General features: G+C 49.6%; 1 protein-coding gene across 4 annotated transcripts; it reads right to left on the bottom strand.

Annotated features, from left to right (window-relative positions):
• Positions 1-1,937: 1,937 nt before the first annotated feature.
• BTBD2 (BTB domain containing 2) lies at positions 1,938-24,511 on the bottom strand. Of its 4 annotated transcripts, none has more exons than XM_087769437.1 (9): positions 23,855-24,506; positions 17,843-17,962; positions 14,187-14,343; positions 10,282-10,387; positions 9,297-9,494; positions 6,221-6,413; positions 4,442-4,529; positions 2,817-2,963; positions 1,938-2,233 (listed from the first exon to the last, which is right to left on the bottom strand). In XM_087769437.1, exons 1-9 carry the CDS (start codon positions 24,466-24,468, stop codon positions 2,072-2,074), a joined length of 1,785 nt encoding a protein of 594 aa, XP_087625563.1. In that variant the 5' UTR covers positions 24,469-24,506; the 3' UTR covers positions 1,938-2,071. The 4 variants fall into 4 exon arrangements, 1 of the variants encoding a protein (XP_087625563.1); XR_015707332.1 differs by having other exon boundaries at positions 2,095-2,233; positions 6,265-6,413; positions 23,855-24,510; XR_015707331.1 differs by lacking the exon at positions 1,938-2,233 and adding an exon at positions 3,601-4,216 and having other exon boundaries at positions 2,825-2,963; positions 6,265-6,413; positions 23,855-24,511.
• Between the last annotated feature and the right edge of the window lie 206 nt (positions 24,512-24,717).

Genomic DNA, 24,717 nt, shown 5'->3' with positions numbered 1-24,717 from the left:
CAGCCCGTGTACCGCCCGCGGGGCCGCCGCCCTGGCGGGGGCTGCTCATCCATCTCGCCACGCTTTGCATTGCACAGTCAGGTTCAATAACCAAGTCATGGACCCATCGGGGTTTTTTTTCTTTTTTTTTTTCCCCCCCTCCTTTTTTTTAGTACTGGCCATATTAAAAACATCCTACCTCGAAGCAGGCTTACAATATACACATCTTACAACGTCTTCCTAGAGAACGTAACGCACTATTGACATCTCTAATAGCTACGGGTTAGGAGGTGCAGGGCGTTCCTGGCCGTGTTACTGCTGCGCGGCTGATGACGAGATGCCCGGCCAGAGGCGACCGGAGGGCGCGAGAGGAGGAGATGTCACTTCCCCGCTGAGCGAGCGGGCACCGAGCCGTCCACGCCAGCCGAGGACGCCCAGGTTTTAACTTCTAGCAGCTGAACACGGCGGCGACTGCTGCCCGGGGAGTTACGACGGCTTCGTGCGCCTGGAAGCAGAGGGGGAGGTTTGCAAAGGGGAACCCCGGCTCCGGGGCAGCAGCAGCCCTGCCAGCGGGTCCCGCGCAGGCTCGGGAAGGCGCTGGCCACGCTGCCCGGCAGTCCTGCCGTTGCGGCCTCCTCTGCAGCGGGAGGGGAGGAAGTCACCTCGTAGTCTTCACCAGCGAGCGTAGGGTGGTCAGGCCGCTGCACGTACGAGCCGTCCGCCTCCTCCCCGGCAGGACGGCGCCTTCCCTGCTCAGCTGAAGTCGTACCTGCTTACGGGGAAAAGCGAGCGGCCCTCAACAGGTAAGAAGGGGGCGTCTTCAAGATCACGGAGCTCAACGGCCCGAAGCCAGGTGATCTTTGTAAATCCCACGTCTTCCTCCCGCGCCTGTCCAAACAGGCCGACTGCGCATACACGGGCGAACAGAAAATCTTTGTTTTCCTCAACTGTTCCATAAATCCTCATCCATCTGCTGCGTTATTAGGTAACAGGCAGTTGCACATCAAGCCTCTTCCTATTTCGCATCAGGGCGGCACACTCTGAAGCGGCCCAGGGGTGGGTTAGCGATGCGCAGAAACGAAGAGAAATGCATTGAAACGCGCGTGGAAACAGCCGGGACGCGCAGGAACGGGGGCCAGGTGAGGCAAGTTCCCTTGCTTGCTTCAACTGACAGACCCCGGCGCTGTCTGCAAAGGATTTGCTTAGCACAGGAACGACTAACAGGGGTACCCTGCTGCTGAAGGCTGCACGGGGGTTACCAGAGGATCACCCATCGCTTGAAACGCGCTACGGAGTTTGAAAGAAGCACCACCAGGCCCGGCGCGGCAGCCTGCACGCAGGGGAGGAATGAGCCCGCCCGGCCGGAGCCGCTGCCCCTTCTCGAGTCCGCAGGGCCACGGGCCGTCCGCAGGGGAGGGCAGTTCACCGTCGCCAACTGCCCAAGGTAAAGGATTGTCACAAATCAGTGAGAATCGCATGAAAACGCCGCAGTCTCTCCAGAGGCGCTCTAGTTTTGAGGTCTCCCTCAAGACCGTGTAGTGCTGAAACAGCAGAGCCTCAAGGAAAAGGCCACTTTCCGTAACTTTTTGAAGGCGGCTGCGCGTGCCGTGGCTGGCGGGAGGGAAGGCGCCAGGCACGGGCCGGCCACGAGGCGTGGCAAACCGTCTCGCCTCCACTGCTGAGCTAGAGCAGAAGAGGACGGGCCACACAGCCCCCGACTGTGTCTTTTTGCAGGATTAGCTCCTCACAGCAAGTATAACCACAACCAGAGCCACTCATTTCCATGCTTCTGACTGGTGGAAAAGCATCTACATTCATTACAGTCAAAAAAATGCATGTTGTTAGATAGGATTAATCAGTAAAGTGAAAAATGACTAGCCACAGACAACCTACAAATGATACTGGTGTACCAGTCTGGTACGTGATAGCAGCAGAATCACTAGCACAAGGCAAAACAGGAGCTTTGAAATGATTTTACTGAGACCTTTGGCTAGTGTGGCTCCAATTGGTGTGGTCAAACTCAGCCAGAGATTTAGTTTGGAAGGTCACGGGGAAGAGAACGGAAGAGTCCAGAGCCAGCTCCGCAGCTGCACTATGTGTAGAAGATGATCTCTGGGATTTGTCCATCCTCCACAGAAGTGCCGTTGTTATTCCCAGCTGCGTAACAGAACGTAAAGCAGGTTTTGGCTCCCGTTGTTGGCGATTCGTGGATCACTTTGCGCAGTCCTTTGGTTCCGTAGTGGGAATCTGGACCCTGCGACGGTCACAGAAGACAAGAACAGATCAAGACAGGGCGGGCGGCCCGGCAGGAACCTGCCGCCCGGGCACGCTCTGGGAGGTTTGGCCTCACAGCCTGGCCCGAAGCAATGAGCTTTGGAGCTCTCGGCACCTCCCTTTTCTTTCTGGTTCTTGCACCTCAGGTATTTTGAGCAAAATTCTCGTCTCTATCAGACCTTAACACTGCATTTAACCAGGTCTCAACAGTTAAATATCAACTTTTTTAAACCCCGGCAGGCAGGCTCTGGATTACACGCCCGCAGAACTGACAACTTACCTGTGTACACCAAAAAAAATAAAAAATCCCATCGCTTCATCACTAACGCACGCTGTTCATTACCGTACACTTGCAAGACAAGTTAAAAACCGACTCTGAATGCTGGTGGTGAACGTGCACGTTGCACCACCAGGTGAAGGACTACAGAGCAGGCCTTCGAGATTATACTACAGGCCTTGAAAAATGCAGAGCAAGAACCACGTTGCACCGACGGGACCACGGAAGCCTCCTTTCCCCTGTCTTTATAAGCCTCTCTTCCACCCGCGCCGCCCCAGGACGGTACCTTTAGGGTAGCACATGCTGTATAGTTGACGTTGGGTAAAATCTCAACGGGTTCCTTGAACATGACCCGGAAAGTGTTTGATGATCCATCACAGCTGAACCCCGTGTCGTTCTGCCCCAGGACCGTGTTACTGTCCGTGTGGATGATCTGTAAGACACGCGTTAACTTTTAACCTGCACAGTTAGCTGGACGCTGCTCTGCTCCAGCGCAGGTCTGCGTCCCCTGGACTGAATCTGAGGGACTCAACAGTTTGACCAGCCCCACGGCGACTGCACCATCCCGTTACTTATAGAACCATAGAATCATGGAATCACAGAACGCTTTGGGATGGAAGGGACCTTTAAAGCCCATCCAGTCCATCCCCCTGCCATGGGCAGGGACATCTTCAACCAGACCGGGTTGCTCAGAGCCCCGTCCAACCTTGAGTGTTTCCAGGGATGGGGCATCTCCCACCTCTCTGGGAAACCCCTTCCAGTCTTTCACCATCCTCATCATAAAAAATTTCTTCCTTATATCCAGTCTGAATCTCCCCTCTTTTAGTTTAAAACCATCACCCCTTGTCCTATCGCTACTGGCCCTGCTAAAAAGTCTGTCCCCATCTTTCTTAGAAGCCCCCTTTAAGCACTGCAAGGCCGCAATGGGGTCTCCCCGCAGCCTCCTCCTCTCCAGGCTGAAGACCCCCAGATGTTGGTATGTATGGACGTTATGTCCGTCTTCAGTGCTGCGATCGCACCGAACCACTGCGGGCTCGGCTCCCAGACAGCCCAAGACAATCCCTCCTTACCCTGAGGCCTGGCAGAGGACTGCAGCCTGACGTTCGCTTGGCTTTCTCCTCCAAAGAGGAGGATCCTCTCCTCCAAACCTTCACTTGCCTTTCTCCTCCAAGAGCTCACTGACCCCGACAATTAAGGAAGAAGTGCTGACAGCCTGTGCTCGTCACACCGGCCGTGCTGGGGTCACTTTCCTGGGGACAGCTCTTCTCAAATGATCCAGACGGGGGTTACGTACACGCATCCAGAACAAGGCACACAAGATTTCCGTAAGCCACCTCACTCTTTGAACAAGATCACGATGGACTTGAGATGACTGAGTCTCCCTCAGTCCTACTCGGCATCTCAAACAGGACACGGATGACGTGAGGCCGCACATCGGCACTGCACAGGCCCAGCACTGACACAGCAATTGCTTTCTTCTCTTCCCGTGCTGAATCGTGGCTGCTCTGCTGCATTCGTACAGCTCGGAGCAAAAGACGTTCCAGGTACTACCGCAGCACCCAACTGTCGCTGCAGCGCCTGCAGGGCAGCACTGGCCTGGCCTGCTCGGTGTGGGAAAACACGCTTGGCTTCTTCTCGAGCTGCGTCACAACTCTCCGAGACGTATTGTCAAAGGCTGCGAGCGGACTTGGGGAGATACCGCAGTGACGCGTGCACGGGAGGTTGAGTAAAATCGAGAGCAATAATCCCTCTTATCCCCAGTGCCCCATCTGGCCCTCGCTACATCTGCCAACCACCCTATCTAGAAACAAGTACAGTCCCTTCTAACTTAAGATTTTGTTACATATTCACTAAAATGTGCGAGTTAGTCCCTACAGCAGCAAATATTTTTAACGTAGTAGAGAAAATTACCTGTATATTTACTTGGTAATCCGTTGGCCCATGTATGGATCCGTATAATCCAAACCCAACTACAAATATCCTTTTGTTTACTGAGAACCTGCAGGAACAGATCAGGAAAGTCAGACCAACTTGCCACTCCTGTACTGGTTTAGTACAAGGATGATTCACAAATATCTTCTCTCACTTTCGTTTTATACCTATGATTTAATCAAACATATTCGGTTTTAAATGCAACTAATGACTGAAATCCTTCGCAGAAACCATAATTTGTAAGCTTACACCTTTGGCTGTCCTAATGGGCCGGCGATAATTTTCTTTGCTCATGTAAAATACAAAGCTGCACAATCCCATCACCGAACTGCAGAGTCCAGGCTCCGAAAGCGCTGCGAGGTTGTGGTACGTCTGCATCCAAAACCGCCAGGCAGGCGGGGGCAGGGCAGCCTGCGGAGCGCAGGGTAGTGCCCACCCTCCCTTTCCAGCAAGGTACCAGCAAAGACCACTTAACGCGTCATTAGGTATTTCACTGCTGAGCACTGGAGGAGAATCACTAATGTGCTTCTGAGTATTTGCTGGCTCTAGCTGCACTCAAGATTTACCCCAGAGTAGAAAATAAGATTCAATAGCTCCTGAATGCAGGAATCCCTGCTGCCTAAGGCAGCGAGGGGAAGGACATTCACCCCACCGCCCCACTACAGCTCCATCTTCTCCGGTAGCAGAAAGCCTCAGCGCCTGCCAAACCGCCAACATAATTTCTTCACCCGTCCACCAACTCTTTCAGTCCTGGATGTTTCAAGAACAAACGTCTGCAACAGGCTAGAAGCCACTGCTCTGCCACCAGCATAGAACATTCGGTGTTGAAACCGCACACGAGCCTTGCTGAAGGCTGACCCTGATGCTGAACCTGAAGTCAAATACAAGCTCCAAAAGGTCTCTGGACGTTAGATCTGAGAGCAGGAGGCGTTTGGAGCTAGCAGCTCTCCCAGTTACGATCTCCTGTAAGAGGATGAATGGACCAGAAGATCCAACCAACAGCTCTGTCAATATGCAAGAGAACCATCGACAAAAAGGCTTACAAATTTTAAACAACTATATTAACGTGAGTCCCCCTTCCACCCAAGACAAAAGACAAACTGGGAAATAACCCAGCCTTTCTCATTACCTCCTGTCTTGCTCTAATCGCTTGGCCACACAAGGCTTGCAAACCACCATTTGCCACACCACACCTCCACGTCTCTGTCACCATGACTGGGCTTTGCTGTTTCTCTACAAGCTTAGGTCTAAACAAACTAGATATTAGCAGAAAAGCAGGCGCAGCAAGCGTTTTATCCTAATCCCTCCCACAAACAGGCAAGATTAAGGGGCTTCAACAAGCCGCATTTACACTTACAACAGAGCGGGGAACCAACCTGATGGAGCACTGGTTAGCTGGCGTACCCGGGCGTGGGAGGAAGCCAGGAGCTGCCCGGTGACTCCAACCACTACGTGCCCGTACAGCTGCAGGAAGCCACTTGAAAAGGAGAGAAATAATCCCCCGAGAAAAGGGCTTGGAGGGCCACATTTGCTGGAAACCTTTGCCAACGCAGCAGCAAAGTGGCAGCCTGCAGCTGCACCTGCAGGTTAAGGCATCAGGCGATGCTTTTGCCCAGCAAAACGTTTTCCCTTCAGGGTTCGCACTAGGGTTTACATGGTGGAAGTCAGGGTCTAGCACCCCGCGGGTTTAGGTCTAGAGTAGGCTCAGAGCTCAGTAAACATGAATCTATCAGCAGCAGAATTAGCAGAGAAGCTGACCTTATCCTGTCACTAGTCCCACTGTACCCCCAGCGGCTCTCCACCTGCTGGAAACGGCTGATGCTGCACTCCTTCCCTCGCAGGCAGCAGCGCGGTCTGTCGATGAACTCCACCCGTGGCTTCGGGTTCACTGTGAAGTGGAGGAACAGGCTCACCACTTCCCGGTCCGTGAGGATTCCCGACTGGGCAGGCCCTGCAAAGGAGCACGAAAGCAGCGACGCCGTCAGCCTTCAGGAACCAGACGGGATCCTTTTTTGGGATTTACACGGAGAGGGAAACTTGACTCGCAGCTAAGAGCGGGCCAAACCCACACCACACATGGGATCTCGCTGGTGCGTCAGGAAGTTAAACCCCAGACAGAAACGCGCTGCTCGCCTTTTATTTGCACACCAGTTGCGGACTGCAGAGCCTCCGTACGGAGCACATACATGAAACGGCGATGAAGCACACAGCTCTGCAGAGCTGAAATGCATTTGGCTAACAAGACTGGTTTAAAAACCCAAAACATGCAGCTAATCCTTCCCCCGCTCCCTCAGGAGATGATAATACTGGTAAGAGATGGGGATTTTCATACATCTACACCGGTATTTTATAACATCACTGTTCAGACATCATGACAGCCCACGAGGGGTAGCGGGAGGGAATGGCACCTGGTTACCACCAACTTAGAAAGTATAGGAGTATTTTTCAGTCAAGACAAAGGTGGTTCAGCTCATGCCCTGCTCTGACTCCCTCCTTCCCTCGGGCATTTAATCCCTGCTTTGGGTTTGTTTGGGTTTTTTAATACCTTTATTGTAGAATCTACAGGAAAACGCTAGCAATTTTAGTTTAGCAAGAGTTGAAACACGTTCTGATCTCTTCTCCAGTAACTAGATGTTTTTTCCAAAGTGATGCTAAAATCAAGCTTTGGAAACTAGTTCAAATACTTCCAAAAGTGGAACCAGGTAAAAATTAGTCTTTTAGCATGAGAGTCAGAAGCTGCTCTGCACCTCTATTTGCAAGAAGCTTTTAACAGAGACAAGGCTACTGCATACTGGAGAAACAACAGTGTTAAGTGCTTTTTAATGTGGGAAGCAAACGCCTAGCTACTTGTTGGTCCAAAACGACTTGTAGTTGGTTAAATTCAGCCCACTGTTACGCAGACATAACGTGGTCCAAGGCTGCAATAGGTAGAGATGAAAGAGCTCAAGAGAGTCGACTGTTAACAGATAAATGAGCTTATGGATCCTTTGCTCAGCAAAAATTAGTCGTCATTGATCATGTCTAAACTTATCCTGTGTTGCTGCAATTCCGTTCTCAAATGTTTCAAATTACTTGCTCTAAGGGAAGGGAGTGACACATTTGCCAGTTAAAACATCTTCATGCAAAACTCCGTGTTCAATACCAGATCATACAATAAACTGGTGAAACCACTGCCTGTAAAAAAAAACTTTTTTTTTTCCCTTTGGGAGAGGGGGGCAGAGGGGAGTGGTTTCCCCCTCCTACCTCTGCTGCGATCACCAAAGAAATCAGAGTCACTCAGAAAAAGGACAAAGCAATTCCATGGCAGCCCCCTGTTTAAGGAACAGCCGACCAGTGCGGCCTCTCAGGGCCGGGGTTTCTTTTGTTCATCTTTTAGGTTAAAGTGGATGGAGAAAACCGCGGAGCTTCTCTCAAAGCAAGACGACTAACCAAAGATCCGAGCCGAACGGGCAGCCGTGACAGACAGTATGGGAAAGGGCATTGACATTCCCTGCTCAAAGGCTTCAACCCAGATATGCCAAAATTAACACATGCCTCCCAGTGAGACAGAATGATACAAGATCGGAAGGAAGGGTTGAAAGAAACAGGATCTAGAGAAAAATGCAAAGCTTGGTATACACGAACTACTCTGATGGCTGTAACGCTATCCAGGAGGAGGACGCTCTCTCCCATCAAGCCGGATCGTAAGCCTGCGATCTGCTGCAAAGCTGCTGTTTGGCACGACGCACACCGAGGACCAGCGTCTGCCGTGCGCTCGCCCGTGCCAACACAAAGGAAAGTCACCCCGTTGGGATGAACGGGTCTCTGCCTCCCTCACCAAGCCGTTTCTGAAGAGATTCACGTCCCTAAGACCACATCGGAGCCGTGACAGGCAAAATAGAAAGTGGGTACCAAGTTTAAAGCACAGATTTACTTCTTGCTAATATCCCTCTTCATCTTGAAATATGTACGTTAGCTGTCGATAAGCGGACGCCATCTCCGCCTTGAGAAGTGATTTCCAAAGGAAGTGGTGTCAGCGACCCTTCTTGCTGCTTTGTACACAGAACTGCAGCCTAAACCAAGTTTCGGTTTTGAAGACGGCTCCACAGCGTCTTTTAGCATGAAAACTATTTAAGCCAGTTGCCAGTTTTCAATCCCTGGAGAACCACCAGAGTATGAAGTCAAAGACAACAGGCAATGAAAACAAAACAAAACAAAAAAAAATCTTTAGTCAAAACTGTTAAATGATTTAGACCCAGATTTTAATGTAAACTTGAAAAATGCTTTGAGCCACAGACTAAACACCACCAACCCTTCGGCTCAAAGAACATTTTGAAAGTTTTTTCTGTTATGGGGCTCTGCTCTGAAGAGCATCAGCAAGACATGGGCAACACCACCACCGGATTACAGGCAGCAGCAAATAGAAGATGGGGAGAAACATCCTCATTTCTCTTTGGGAGCAGGCTACAATCAACACCAATTATTTGCAGCTCCATTAGCTTTGTGCAGTTTTAACACTTGGAATGGTTAGAAGGGAAAGCAGTGAACCCCTGTTTGGATCTTTGCTCTCAGCTGAATGAGAAAGCAACCATAAAACGTACTATAAGTACGAACAGTCAGCTATGATCCAATTTGCTCCTACCTGACGGAGCACCGTAGGCTTTAAAACAAGAGTGAATGATCAGGGATGAAAACAGCATTTACACAGTAGATTTTGTAGATCAGTGGGAATGGGAGATAATCACAAATTTAAATTACTACAGGACACAGAGAAAATCCATTTTCATGTACTTGATCCTCTGTGGTTCAGAGAAAGCAAAGACCAGGGTTGCCAGAAATGCCTTTGTTCAGTTACCTGCTGCAAACTCCTCAATAGTCATCAATGGGAAGCGGATAAGAGAAAGCGCTTTGCCCAGTACTTTCCGCTTGTTCTCTGGAATCACCTGGAGTTGCTGCCGTTGACACTCAGCCTCCGACCAGCGAACCACTGCATTAAACAAACGAACCTCCCGAATCCCCAGGGTGTCCCTCTCCAGCACTGCAACCAGGGTGTCTGCAAGGCAGGACAGATAGTGACAACTTTAGGCACTAACCCAAATCACCCCATTTTACCTCGCCAGAAGTACCCTAGGTACAGCCAAGGTAAGTCAAACAGAAGCAATTCAAAAAACAGCATCTCCCAAAAGTGCTGCCTGCAGCCTCTGAGGAAGATATATCTGCATATTCCATAAGCAAGGAACTCACTGGAGCAGCAAACAGTGCCCAATTAATTGGCGTGTTAATGGAAGTGCAGTAGAATGAATTGCAACTTACTTGATGTCAAATTTGGATGAAGCAAGCAGCATGAAAGCCAGAAGGTTACCCGTGCCTTACCTCCATAGTCCATCTCATTAGAAGGTTCAAGTCTGAATGTTAATGTTTATTAACTGTGCCCAGGAAGTTTGGAAACTGCATGCGATAATTAAAACAGCCAGTTCTTGCTTCCAAAAACGCAACACCTTTTTAACTCCAAAACCTGACAAAGACCCAGGGAAGAATGCCAACTCCACAAAAGAAGGCAAGTTACACCCACCCAAAACCTGCCAACATCAACAGAGGAAACAGGCTTTGTATCATGCCCAGAAAACTCAAGTTGCACCAAAGTAAGCAGATCCCAGGATATTTCTGCAAGCAAGCATGCTCTTTTGCAAATGCCTTGTCTCTAGCCACTTAGTGCCAGAGACTGTTCCTTCTCCAGAACAGTAAAGCCACAAAAGAGACGTGCCAAATATTAACCTGTAATAACTTTAGAGGCTAGCTTGTTATGAAAGCACGTCGAGGGAGGAGGGAAAAAAGCTTACCCAGATCAATGTCTGTAAACCCCTCCGCGTTGATGGCATCCGATGTGTTCTTGTCTATGTTCTCTAGGCAAAGGCTGGCCAGCTGAGGCTCATCAAAAAGTCTTGCCTAGTAACGAAGCAGCGGTTGTTAACACAAAAGGTATTTTAAAGTTTACACTAAGTAAGGACCCCTCCTTCTCTCCCGGAGCCCATCTTCATTAGCAATACTATGCCTGACTGCACCATGAATTCACTGGGCTGCAGCAGTCTTTCACAAGCAGTTAAGCATGACAAGGCAAACACTAGAAAAATCTGCGTTTGGCATCAGTTCTGGTGTAGCTGTGCAAGTCTTCAGGCACGTCTTTGTTTTAACATCACATCAGTTAACATGGCTACAGTGCTTTCTAGCGCCATACTGACCGTGTCAGCTGAGCACGGGTAATTTTTACTACATAATTTTTATATTTAGAAGAAAGCTTTGCCCAGTGACTCCAGGCCCGCTCGCTCTAGGAATATGTAGAGACAGCTTATTCTGTAAGAACACAGTCACGCTGATCTCATGTATTAGCAAAAACGCCTTTGCAGGCACACTGCTTGCATCCCAGGGAGACGTGCAAAACCCTGCGGGGTACGCAGCCTGCTTAGTGCATTTGCATGTTTTGCACAGAAACAACTACTCTAACCTAGTTACCTTAAAGAATTCCCCCCCCACAAGTTACTATCCCAGGCAAAGCCTGCGCACAGCTTGGAGAATTGCTCCGAATCTCTCTGCCCAACTTACCTGCGGTCTTGTAACAATTTCACTACCGCTTCAGATCCCCCTGGACCGCCCAGACACATTACCAGCCCTGTGCCTAGCGTAAGCAGAAATGAGGTGGGAACACACCAAAGTCACTCAGACAACCTCTTATTTCCAATGCTTTGGTTCTGCTATTTAGGAAGGAACTGCCTTAACGTCACACCTAACATTAGTGCGAGAATACACTGGGACTTGAACTCGCTGCCACAGGTAAGGTTTAAAACTTGTGTTTTGGGCTGGGAATTCAGTCGCTCACGGAGGCTAGCGCTGTCGAGCATCTTCTGCTTCACCCTTGCTCAGGGGCTGCAGAGCTCAGCAAGGCCAACCTTCGATGCTGAGACCTCAAGTGCAGAGAGCTGAAACAACGCTCCGTTTTCTCAGGGACCGGGGAAGCTTCAGCCGTCGTCACCTGCTCCTGGGGCTGGAGGACTGCCAGTGCCTTGCACTCTTGGCATCCCAGAGCTGTGACTGACTCAGACTTTACTACTGTAGTGGCTGTCTTTTGACACGTGAAGGACTTACGTTACACTCGCAGAGTTCTCCCCCACAGCGGCTTTAGGCAAGCTATTATTTCCTTGTTGAAAGTGACATTTGCACGTATGTCTGGCATGAAAGAGGATCACGGTTCACTATGAGGCACGATCAATTAGGAGAGCTATTTGCCACTGATATTTCTGCCAGAGATCAGCAGTTGCTTGAAATGCTGTCCACGACACCGTTGCTGGACCAGCAGGATTCAGCAGTGATACACGCAAAGGAGGTTTGGGGCTCTACGATCTTAGGTCCACAATCTTAAGCCTGTTGGGAAATGCTTTGTACAAGATGCATCTCAGGTCCGTAACTGACTGTACAACTGGTCAATTCATTGCAGTAAAAGCAGAAAACGGAGGCCGATTTTCACACTGAAGGACCAGAACCGAGAACATTTTGAGAACAGATCCATCAAGTGAGGGGCCTTATGCAGCCAGTCACCGAGATACAGATACGTTTCTCGAAGAACACCAGCCTCAAACATTTTAGAGACTTGATATACTGCAATAGTGAACGTAAACTAGTTACAAATCGCCACTGATAATTAACCATAATGGATAAGCCACAAACAAAAGGAATCAGGAAAGCCTGTCTCCATCTGGCATTTCAGCTGCCCCAGCACAGCTGACAGAGTGTCAGACAGTCTCTTGTTTTTGATATCTGAAAAACTAGGACACCTTCCTCTTTTGCCAGAGAAGGACCTTTGTGACTTGTAAGGAAGCCACCACAAACCTAAACGTTACCTTGCCAAAGCTGCGAAGTCAGGTTGCAGAGACTTAGCATGCTGCAAAAATCCCTGCATAAAGAGCACCACCAAAAAGCCGACACCTCTAATCCTCGTGAGGTGACGGCTAGCGTAAGAAGCCTCTTCAAAACCGCAGCCTACAGGAAAGATCTCTTCTCGGCTCTTGGACAACAGCTCCTGATCTTTCAGATGGCAGGCTGCTGAACCCAAAGAACGGGAGAGCTGCAGCCAAAGAGTTACAATTGTCCTACCACGCATCAGATGGGAGCGCAGACTTGGCTACCATCACGCAAGCAAGAATGTTTAAGTCCTGAATCTTGCCCAGGGAGGTGCAGCGTGGTTCCCCCCATGTCTCAGGCTGCCTCGCCCGTTTACGGCATGTGCAAAAGGGCCAAGTTAAAAAGAGGATGTGTAAAGAGGGACATGGTATTTTGCAGCAATAGCTGAATCCTAGCAGTGAAGAGCATCTACAACAGCAGTGTAACAGGGAACTAGTTTGAGAACTTGATCCAAATATTTAAACTCAAATAAAATCCCAGCCTAGTCGCAGCAAACAAGCAAAGAGCTCAGCAGCGACTGCTTCAGGCCAACACTGCTTTAGGGCAACACTACAATTTCTGCAAAAACTGCTGGTGTAGACACTGCCACCGATGTGGTAACTACAGTCAGAGCCTGAAAGATGCCTGTACTCCTGACAAGGAGGAAAAAAGCCAGCAGACAGACATGCTGGGCAAGACAGGACAACCCTCAGAGCCAGACCACCTTAGTGCACTGGTTCCCACGTCAGGGCAGCTGCGAAAACTCCTCTGCAAGGTTTGTTTAACATCAGAAATCAAGGCAGCTTTCCTGAGCTGGCTGATCAGAAACATTCCTCCAGAGCTAGTCAAAAGTATGCCATTCCCATTCACACACGCGATGCCTATTTGTTTCTTGCTCCTACACCACCCAGAACAGGGTGTCCCTGGCAAGGCTACAGACACTGCAACGCACAGGTGACAGCACCGTGGAAGTCACCGATATGTCCTCAGCTGTCAGCAGAGAGGGTGGCGGGGACCAGAAAGAAAAGATGGGGCTAGGAAATGGGAACGACAGTGAGGCTAATTTTATCAACCTGCATGCAAAGGCTGATCTTCTCCAAAATAAGCAAAGTTGTAAATGCCGTCTTGTAGTTTGCTGCTTAGAAGAGCCAAATGGAAGCTGGAGGAGTTCAAGCCTCACAGATTGGATCAGACAGAGGGGCACAAGGACGCGCAACCGGCATCAAGAGTCAAGAAACACAGCTGCACCGAAACTCCAGGTTTGCGTGCCTTCAGTACAGCGGGAAGGTGAGCTGGAACTGGCTGAGGAAGAGATCACTTTGTTCCTCTCCTAGGAAAATAAATCGAAGCACTCATGAAAAAGTTGCATTTTCTTTCACCCCCATTTTAGGGAAACTATTGCAAAAAAGCCCTTCAAAGAACATCTGACCAACTAGATGCAGCAAGCTTTGCAGAGAGAAAGCTTATTACACAGTCCTGAACCTGAACAAGCGAAAATCCTCTCATTTCACTTTTCTTCTTGGCAGATGAAATCTTTCCACCCTGTTAATTTCTTCCCCAGCTCACACTCTGGAAGGAATCGCCTGCCACACCGAAACAGAAAGCAGATCTGAAATGGCAGTAACATTTGCTGTATTTTATTGTTCTTTGTAAGAACCTGCTCATCAGTGCTAGACTCCTGTAAGGAAGAACTCAAAATGACACAGAACTGCTCTATTTTGGATGATCAACTCCGTAACGCTCAGAAAACTTTGGTTTTCCTATTGTGATGGACCTGGCTCAAGGGACTTAATGCAAACGATTGCAAACTCACCTGTGTTAACAGCATGAATGCATTGTCTGCTCGGAGGTTTTTTTTAAGGAACTCCACACAATGAGCTTCAAGGGCTGGAACTGCATATTTTTTAGCTGTGTAAAGCGTTGTCATAACAGTCTCTGGTCCGATCTGAACTTCGTCTGAATAAAGAAATCTGAAAACATGCAAACAAACATTGCTCTGGTGAAGCCAATAAGGTAACAGGGTAAAAACCCTTGCAATTCATAAAAACGTTTGTGCTGCTGCCCACCATCCTGGCCCCATTTCCTATACTTGAGAGATAGAAGGGTTTTCACATCCTTTCCACTGACTACGGTTTACCAAGGAGGTCTTTTTTTGTTGTTGTTTTGTTTTGTTTTTTAAACCCACACTCTTGACAGTGTAACTTTTCATGAACGAAATAGCTGGGATATCTGCGGAAGCACCTCGAACTGCATCCCACAACCAGTGAGATGTTTAGCCTGCCACTGACACTAGGCCAGAACAGCCTCTGGCCAAGTGCACCCCTTAAAATTAACATTTTTGGCTGTTCAACTAGACTAAACGAGGACAAAAATTCAATCCTGTCTGCCGAGTTCAGAAGAGAGGCTCCATTTTACATACTAATTCAAAAGGGATCAGAAACACTCAAACACATACACCCACTGCAGGTGAGGGGTTTTATCCATACCCCGCCTTCCCCTCATCTCTTCACTTTATATACTGAACTGTTTCATTTCATTAGACAGGTGCCAAAGTACAGCACGCAATGTAACTTCAGCATAAAGCAAGAGTTAATTGCAATGAAGAACAAGGACTGCCACGCCGCTAGCAAAGCATCAGCCTTTGCTGGGAGGCCACAACAAGGAAGTACATTCATACGGCATGGAAAAACAAAGGTCTTCGTAGGAAGCCTGACCGAGCCTCCTCGTACCCAAGCGTGCTGATTAGAGACAACAGGAACTGACAGGCTGAGCTCAGTCAAACCAGTTGCACACTTGATGTTACCCCTAATCCCATGCAGAGTTTTTGTTTACTGTTTTTCCTTTAACCAGTCAAGCATTTTGCCAATCAGGATCTGAAAGGCACGAAGCACTGAGGCGTAATATTAAGTGTGCTAACTGTGCTTGGCATTCCTATTCCACGGGATATTTCGGATACTCCAGCCATTTCTTCTCCTGCGTTTCTCCAAAGGGGGCACAGCAACGTGTCGTGCGGCCACTATTCCTGGAGGCTTCATGCAGCAGCAGAGCTCCTGCTCCTCTAGCTCGAGAGGGCCAGGGTGCGATGCAGGGAAGCGTAAAGAGGGGGATTCAGAGGAAGGGAAGCGCTCTCGCTGCTGCTGAAAGCAGGCTTTTGTGCTGCTCTAGAGCATCTGTTAATAACAGCATCAAGCCACAGGCTCCTGAATGTATTTTGCACACATCCCTTCGCCAGTCCTATTTTCACTAAGTAATCCTTTTTATTACAAGATTAAAAGAACGCAGTTGCTCTAAAAACAACTAGTTCTATTTACTGCAATGACTATGTTAGCATTTATTTTTACGGTAGTCCAAACAGTGTGCGCTAAGAGGGATAAGAAAAGAGGCTCAAACTGCGAAAAAGTGTAGCATCAATTTAAAAGAAGATTTAGATTATCACCCCAGACAATCAAAAATGTTCTTTGGACTACTATGAAAATAATACTAATACTAACTAATACTACTAATAAAGGATCTTCTATGCCATTACAGCAGACCTATTCAAGGCCACTAGCCCACAAACACAACCTAGTGTCCAGAAGGGACCTTCGGAACATTCAGGATGGGCACTTTGTCCCTTGATAAGCTCCTGATCCTACAGCGTTAGGTCATGGCTTGGACCAAGTCCAGAGACAGACGTAAGGATCAGCTGCCATTTCAGAAGAGCGTTTGGAGGGGCTGGTTTTACTCCAGGAAGGTTCATACCACGTACCTGGTAAGCTTCCTACTGGAACGCAGCACCCAAACTTCCTTTGGCACATTAAAGCTCTGAGCATTTTAAAAGCAACGGATTGATTCTAGATGTAAGCATCTGGTCAAGCATTGGCACAGGCTGCCCAGGGAGGTGGTTGAGTCTCCATCCCTGGAGGTATTTAAAGAACGGATAGATATGGTGCTCGAGGACATGGTATAGATGGACTTGGCAGTGATAGGTTGACGGTTGGACTCGATGATCTTAAGGGTCTTTTCCAACCTTGATGATTCTATGATTCTACGATAAGATATCACTGGACCATGTGCACAGCTACTGTAGCATAACTGCAAGCTTTAGAGGCACTGTGATAATCCACACACAATTTCTCCTATACAAAATATAAACATTTCTGTTGAAATCCACCTAAACTCATCACTTTCACACCTTTTCAGATGATGGTTCTCTTCCAAGATCATATGGTTTATACAAGTGCTGAAATCTCAGCACTGGCAGGGAAACAACATGACTTTGCCTCTAATTCACTCGATATTTTAGCCTCACTAAGTTTTAAAGATAGATACTAACTCTGCACTCCAGAGGGCTCTACCTGGCTGACAGAGTCTTACGCCAATTAGAGGGATTCCCCACGTGCTGGTGTCTGATTTAAAATGAGCCAAAGGGAGGGCGCTAGGGGCTCCCTATTATTTCTGGCCTTTCACTCTAGCAAAGATCAATTTTTAAATCTTCTAAGATAGCACAGTCATGACCAAAGCACTTTTTGACGGTAAAGCAAAAAGTGTGCCAAAGCTATATATAGTCACTGTTCCCAATAGGAAGCAAGCGGGGAACATGTCAAGAGCACGGGACTGGAAACCCCTGGAAGTAGGTTACAGAAATCCTATAGAAACGGGACAATGACTTCTCAGCATACATTCAGGATTGCTGCTGGATGTTATACGGCACCAGCCGAGCTTAAAGAAATCGGTGAATAGGATGTTAGAGCCCCTTCCTCCTCCTTCCCCCAGCATGCAGACTTGCAACGCACTCTGTAAACGTAAATTCAAAACCAGCTCTCCAAAAGAGGAATAAAACGCGCAGGGGCAGATACCACACAGAATGGCTGACACTGGTTTCACACCCTTGCTTACCTGTTATAACTTGCACGTTTGCCCATAACCTAAATGGGCTCCAAGTATTTGTAACTTCCAGAGCTTTAAGAGGATTACTTTTCCCCACTTTTCTCAGATAGCATTTGGATCAAATCAAACCCATTCGTGAACAAGAATTTATGAGACAATGTCTGAACAGTGAGTATCAGCTTAACTACAAGGGCCAGCACGTGCACTTATTCCAATTGCTGACCAGAACGCCTCCCTGTTGCTGCATTTGCGTGGTGCAACCATATATAACTACGTATTTACAAAATTATCATCTATCCAGTCTAGTTTTGCCCATACGGCAGATCAGCAGCAGGAGGGCATATTCATTTAACTCTTGCTAAACCAAAACATGAAGCGAGTCAGGTATTTTTGTACAGCAGCTGCACTAGACTTTTACCCAGGAAAAGAAGGATTTCACACCAGCACTTAAACACCCTTGAACAGATCAACAAAGAGGCATTTTATTTAGAAATGTAACGATCTCCACTCTACAAAACAGTTCACTGCTTTCATTAAAAATATCCTTCTCTATAATAAATCTGTTCATTCCACTTATACCATACATTAGAAGCAGCTTACTTCAGCAGAGCTAGGAAGGCAGCAGGCTCCACATCAGGCAGCTCGATCTCTGTAGAAGTTGTGGCCATTCCACCATTAAACATCGCATCGAAGACTGCGCTGCCCACAGCCAGCACAAACCTAACATTAAAAAACAAACAAGCAAAAAAAAAACAACCCTTATGTTAAATCATATTCACTTTCCAAAAAAATCCCAGGCTAGTTGCTATTCCCCAAGGCCACCCCCAGGGAAAGAAAATTGTTCCTAGCGTCAAAGCAAAAATGTTTTGCAACAGAAGGGAGTGTCAGGCTTTCTGTTCGTTTACTGCAAAAACACCAAAGCTGCAAGCCACTTCATTCTGAGCCCTGTCCCGGGATACAACATAGTAATGGTTCCCCAAAGACAACATTTTGTGCATCACGGAACAGAACACATGTGGCCGCTTTGCAAAGTCCTCGTAGGAGCCTACAGACCATACGAGAGGTCGAGGAGCTAGGAAACAACGAAGTTAAGGAACCGAAGTTCTTCCAGGGAACAGAGCCCAAGTCTTGGTGCAGTTCCCCATGGTCACGTACTGAAAATACTTAGGGAAAACTTATCACTATACACTACCATCCTCCTCCCTTCTCCCCAGACGCCAGGAAGACATCCTTGGCGACAGCAGAGCAAGCTCTCAAAACACGCAGATTGCACCGGCAGCACCTCCCGCAGCACCCGGCACGGGAGCTGCCTTCCCCGGGCACGCTGCTGTCCCCTTCCATGCAAAACCTGCTTCGGGCTTAGCCTAGAAGGTAGAAAAAAACTCATTCGAAGCAAACTAGCACCGTTAGGTGCACACAAACCCTTTTCGCACTGCTGAGTTTACGTGGTAGTTAATGGCGAGAGGCATATTAGCGGCCCTAAAGAAACAGGAAGCAAGAATTCCCACAAACCAGGTTTAAGACCAAAAATAATATTCCAGCACTCCCATGTAAACAAGATGATTTCCCTCACTGATAAACACCAACTCCTATTTTAGGAGGAGGCACAGACCTGGGCTGCTGAGAGGCCTGTGTATACAGGAGCTGCTGTACCTGCCTTATGCCTTAGAAAAGCCATTTTGAGAACTTTCATTGTTTGAAAACGCAGAGACGAGTTTTTCCCAGGAAAGCAATCTCGCTCCTGGTGTCTGCAATCAAGCAGCTCCTTGAAGTTAAATACAGCACAGGCCACGAAGGTCACCGCTCAGCAGCGTGGGGAAGCAGGAGACCAGGCTGCAGAAGCAATTACTGCAACCAACTTCTCCAACCGACTGTAAAAAGGAAGAAACTGGAAATGCAGGGGCTCTCGCTGCAGCAGAGTTTGACGCACGCTTCAACAGGGAAAAGCATCAAGAACTGCAGGCAGAAAACCATACGGGACAGAAGGCACGAGGCAGAAACCCTCAGTACTTGGGCCCCAAGGAAAGCCCATCACTAAAGGGGAATTTCAGGTAGATTTTGCTGCAGTAGGAAATGACACAGAAGCCTTTTTTCTTTTCCTTTCAAACAGAATTTTTCATTTTCTTGCTTTTCACTCCCCTCCCATCCAGAGGAGGCCTTCCACGGACACAATAGAGCGAAGCGCCGTGGACGTGCCAGGCTTTTTTGCCGTGACGGGCTGCTTGGCTGACAAGCCGGGTTGTATTGTTTCTGATCGGTTAAGAGAGCGAGGGACAAACCACAGCGGTTAAAAAAAAAAAAAAAAAAAAAAAGTACACACATGCATATTTTTATCAAACAATTCTGAAGAAAAATGTCAAGAACAAATAAAAAACCTTGTTCACAATACTAGAATTGCCAGATGAACAAAAATCCTTGTTCCTACAAAAGCAGTGATGGTGGCAAGACAATCGCAGGCATTATTTGCTACTAAAAATTAACATAAATTAATTGCACTCTAAAATCTTCATTCGCACAGCCAGCACAGTGTACATCCTCAATGAGCAGGCAGCCTTCAGAAGCAATTTGAAAAGGGCAAAAAACAACTCTCCAATTTTTGCTTCCATTTCATCCAGGGAGAAGTCAGTCTGATTTTTTTAAACTGCTGAGCCCTAAAGGGATCCCAGTAGGTACCAGACAGATACGCAGGACTCTGAATTTTAAGTTCCCTTGAAACATTAGGGGAACACAATTAATATAAGAAAATCCCTCTCTCTTCATGGTGTCTCTTGCTAAAACAAACACTTAAAGCTATTCTAAAGACACCCCAGGAAAAGCAGGGATGCGCACCGTTTCTGCTACGCAGTCCAACAGCCTTCCCCAACTGCTCAGGTCTGCAAAAGGAAGAGATGGGGGTTGTTTCAGATGGGAGAAGCACAACTACGAAGCCAAACTGGCAGAGTAATAGGGCTTTCTTTTATTTTCCCCTCCTATTTTCCGCAGCGCTGTAGCGACCAGCGCACAGCCTCTCTCCTAACCCCAAGGAGCGCCGCCCGATGAGAACGCACAACTCTCAAACGCAGGTACCCTAAGCTCAGCGCAGTGACCCGCCTTTGTCAGAGGAAGAATTCAAACAGAGGGTTATTTTTAAACAACGGCATGGTGGCCAAAAGAAAGTGGACTACTGAAAGGATGCAGATGATCAGAAGCAAAGCAAAAGAACTAAGAAACCTGATTTCTCGTCATTCCTTCTACATGTGTAAGAATCAAAGAAAACTGACTTCCAGCAGTAAGTCACAGGAACTTCCATGAGGTTAATAATTTCACTTGTCTTCATGAGGACCTAAAGTTGACTCCAAAGGCTTTTGAAGGCCTGCAAGAAAATGTCTTTCATTCCACTACTTACAGCTTCCTACCCACCAATTTTCACTGCTCCCTTGTTCACCTTGGCAGCTCCATCTGTCACCTAGTTTAGTTTGTATACCCAACACTCCTGCTCCCTTTCTAGGCACTACAGTAATACCAATAATAAAATAAACCACTCGAGAACCATGACTATCCCACCGCTGCATACCACCTCCCTCCTCCATCTGCTCCACTGCAGAGAAATCTTAAAATATCTATTCCGGAAGAGCTGGCACAGGAACAGAGCAACGCGTGATGTGCTGGAGCTCGGTGAAACCGTAGGTGACAAGAAGCTAATGAATGACGATCGTTTGCTGGCTGCATCCTTCCAGCGCAAGGACTGAAGACACCAGGTGAAACGAGCAGGAGGCAGGTTCGAAAACCCCCAGGAGAAGCCCTTCACACGCAACCCCAGGAGCTGAGCAGTGGGACACCTCGGCACGTGGCACTGCGGCTACTGCAAGTTAATCCACACCCAAGAAGAGAGAGGGTGAGCTCAGAAGAGAGACACCTGGTAACAGCAGCCAAAAACCTACTCAGATTGTCCCCAAGCTTCAGATCTCCCAGGCTGGAGTACACACAGGGGCGCGTCGCCACACGCTTGCCCTGTTCCCTTCTGGGCCATGTTTTCTGGCCAATTAACAAGCTTAATTATCACACCCATGCAGCTCCTGGCTGATGAGGTTTAGATGTTTCATCTCATAGATGTTGTGCTCGATGAAGCAGATCTGGAAAGAGACAAAAAAACCCTTCCCTCTTACTGCTGGGCCTAATCAACGTGTTGACCTTGGCCATGTTCACATCGTGAAGTTTCAAGACAGCCTGCTCAGTCCGGCATTTATTAGCCTTGACATCAAAAAAAAACTTAAGGCTGTTCCATCTTCTTCATGGCTGAATCAGCAGCAAGAGGGAACGAGCTCAGGGTGCAGAGATCGACCTTGCTCCAGGGTATGCAAGCAACTTCCACAAGGTCTGGAGCCTCCTAAAGGTGGAAAAACATCTGATCTTCTCAGGGCTGCAGATGCTTCACAGGACAGATGCTTGGACAGATGAACCTTCAGTCGAACCCAGCACAGCCACTTATGCCATTTATCTACAAACATGGCTTTCACATACAAAACGAACGTTTGCTCTTAGTTGCTATGTGAGGTATCTATTGTCTGCTTCTACGGCTTGATCGCACGTTTGTGCTAAGCGGTTTGTTGCCAAAGCAGGCAATTTCTAACACGCCACGCAGCCGTATCAAAGATGACAAGTAAGATACTGCAGACCACTCCTCAAGGCACGACTAGCTGCCGTCCAAGAACCCTATTTAGGATATGCTCCTACTGCAGGCACGCTTTATACCTGGTCCGGTCTGAAAATTAACACAATAAAACCAGACTGTAGAAATTCTTACCTGTTAACTGTGCACTATTTCAGACACCTAGCATCAAAGTACGAACATCTGCCCTTGGTCGCTGAAGCAATACAGTGCCTCTCAAATTAAATTCATGGTTGCTTTGCGACTCAATTCCAGTGCAAAATATCTTCTGCTGTCAGGCTGCTGTGGGAGAACTGCGCACAGAAGGGGTCTGGGCGGTTTTATTTCAGAAACAGAGAGCTTAAAATAACCACAGTACTTCATGAATCATCAGGATACCCCAACTGTAATATCATACAGGCAAGTTTTACTAAAATCCATATAATCCTTCAGTGGGATGTCACGGCATGACACACTCTATTCTATCTTTACCACCCAGAGCACCAGATGGATTTCAGAGCAATTAAGCAGCATTTCACTTTGGGGCTATTTTTTTTTTTTTTTTTAAAAGCTTCATTTATTTTCCATTTATTTCTGGGCTGAACATTGCCCCTCCCCAACTAGCAAGCCTAGTTCTCGGGACAGGAACAAGCTCACTCAAATACTAATTAAGCCTCAAATTATAAAAGAACAGAACTGACACCCTAAGTGGTCAAACCAGCCTAGAACAAGCGTGTTTCATTCAGAAAGCGAGAGAAAAAGGGAAATCTGAAGGGGAAACTTCCAGGAGCACAAGCACATATGAGAAAAGTGATAGTTCAAAATAGTTTGGAGCCAGGCTCCCTTTGCCAAGCACCACTTCCAAGTACCCCAATAAGCCTTCCCCCACCCCACTTAAAGCAGGTCCGGTCTCCGAGCAGCCCAGGAGCACCTCTCGAAGCGGTGGGTTGCGAGTGGCACGCGTCGATTCACCAGAGCCGCCCCGAGAAGCAGGGGAATGTCAATCATCGGCCACATCGGGTTTGCATTTTCCAGGTGGAGGCAATTCCCAGCTTCTCAGCAAGCGAGCAGCTCAGAGCTGCAAACTCTTAAATGGCAGCTTGGCCTTAAGCGTTAACCTCGACTGGTTACCTCGTGCCCAGATGTCATTCTCAATACAGCTCTTCCAGAATCATGGGGTTTGTTTTATAGTGGTGGATTACCCCCCAGAAAGAAAAGATTCCATAAAGGTTATTTTAAAAAGAAAACATTGTGGCAGAAATTTGGTTTCTCAAATGCTCTCTCTTTCCTTTCCATCCCCAATGCTCTCACCGAGCCCTAAATCTATCGGCAGAAATCAGGCAGTCTTGGAGACTATTCCCCCTCTCCTCCACTACCCACAAAAACAGGGATCGCTGATCAGCGAGATCCAGGGATTTGGGGCTTTTCCCTACTACGCTTGCCTACCCTTCAGGGAAAACAGGCTCAGCTGAAAGCTGGACCCCATCACCTGGGCTGGTAGCTGTAAGAAGAAACAGGACATCGATCCGAGGGCTGGGAGAGATTTGAGGTGACAAGGGTCCGAGGGGCAGAGCCGCCTCCCCATATGTCAGAGCCCAAACTGGGGGGACCCGCGCTCCAGACCCCGGAGCTCCATCGCACCGGGGCGTCCAAGGCCGGAGCAGAGCTGGGCCTCGCCGAGGCCGGCGCGTCCCCCCGAGCACGGCGGGTAAAACGCGGGGTGAAGCTACCCGACCCCCTTTCTCCTTCCATGAGGGAGGCACAGCAGCGCAGACCCCGCACCCCCCCCAGAGGGACCCCGGACACCCCACAGCAAACCCCGCACCCAGCCCACGGCCTGTCCCGAGGCCGGGGACCCCCGGCAGGGCCTACGGGCCACCCTCCACGGCCCGGGCAGGCCACCACGGGGCCCGGGTCCCCCCCGCGGCCCGCCGGTGCCCCGCAGCCCACCTCGGACGCCCGGGTCCCCCCGCGGCGGGGCCCACCTGTGCGCCGGGATGCGCTGGGAGCCGCGGCCCTTCCCCACCAGGAAGTGCACGTCGCTGAGCACCTCGTTGTTGAAGAGAAAAGCGAAACGCTCCTGCACCGTCGGCTTCGTCGCCTGCCAGTTATAGACGGGCTCCCGCTGCAGCGCCCCGCCGGGGCCGCCCGCCCCCCCGGCGGCCCCCGCCGCCGCCCCCGCAGCCGCCGCCGCCGCCGCCGGGCCCCCCGCGCCGCCGCCGCTCGCCGCCGGGTTGGCAGCGCCGCACTGGTTGTAGGTGAGGCCGGGAGGCGACGGGGGGGCGCCGTTGGTGCAGGCGGCGGCGGCGCCGTTGCCCGGCGGCGGCGGCGGCGGCTGCGGGCAGGAGGAGGAGAGGCCCCCGGGGCCCCCGCCGCTCCCACCGGCCGCCATCTTGTGCGGCGGAGGCGCAGGAGCGGGCGGCGCGGGGCGGCGCTGCAGCAGCACCAGCACCAGGAGCGGCGGGCGGGACACGGCGGCGGGAGGGAGGGGGGCGGCGATGGCGGCGGCAGGGCGGGCGGCGGCGCCGCGGCGGCTGCTGCTGGCGGTGGTGCTGGTGGTGCTGGTGCTGATGCAGAGAGCCGGGCAGCAGCGGCGCATGGGGCACGGCGCGGCGCCGCCGCCGGCCGGGCCAGGGGGGAGCGGCGGCGGCGGCGGCGGCGGGGCGGGGAGAGGGCGTGGGGCGGGCGGGGCCGGGCAGGCCCGCGGTGCGGGGCGATCCCTGAGGGAATGAGGGGCGATCCCTGGGGGGCAGTTTGGGGGATGAGGGGGCGATCCCTGAGGGGGCGATCCCTAAAGGGGTGATCCCTGAGGAGGAGGATGGCAAATCCCTGAGGGGCAGTTTGGGGG

Source organism: Nipponia nippon, unplaced genomic scaffold (assembly GCF_047370975.1).
Source record: "Nipponia nippon isolate SJK-2023a ecotype South Korea unplaced genomic scaffold, ASM4737097v1 scaffold_31, whole genome shotgun sequence".
In the NCBI taxonomy this organism is placed as follows: domain Eukaryota; kingdom Metazoa; phylum Chordata; class Aves; order Pelecaniformes; family Threskiornithidae; genus Nipponia; species Nipponia nippon.
Note: the sequence above shows the minus strand (reverse complement) of the source record. Positions and strands in the feature narration are given on the sequence as shown.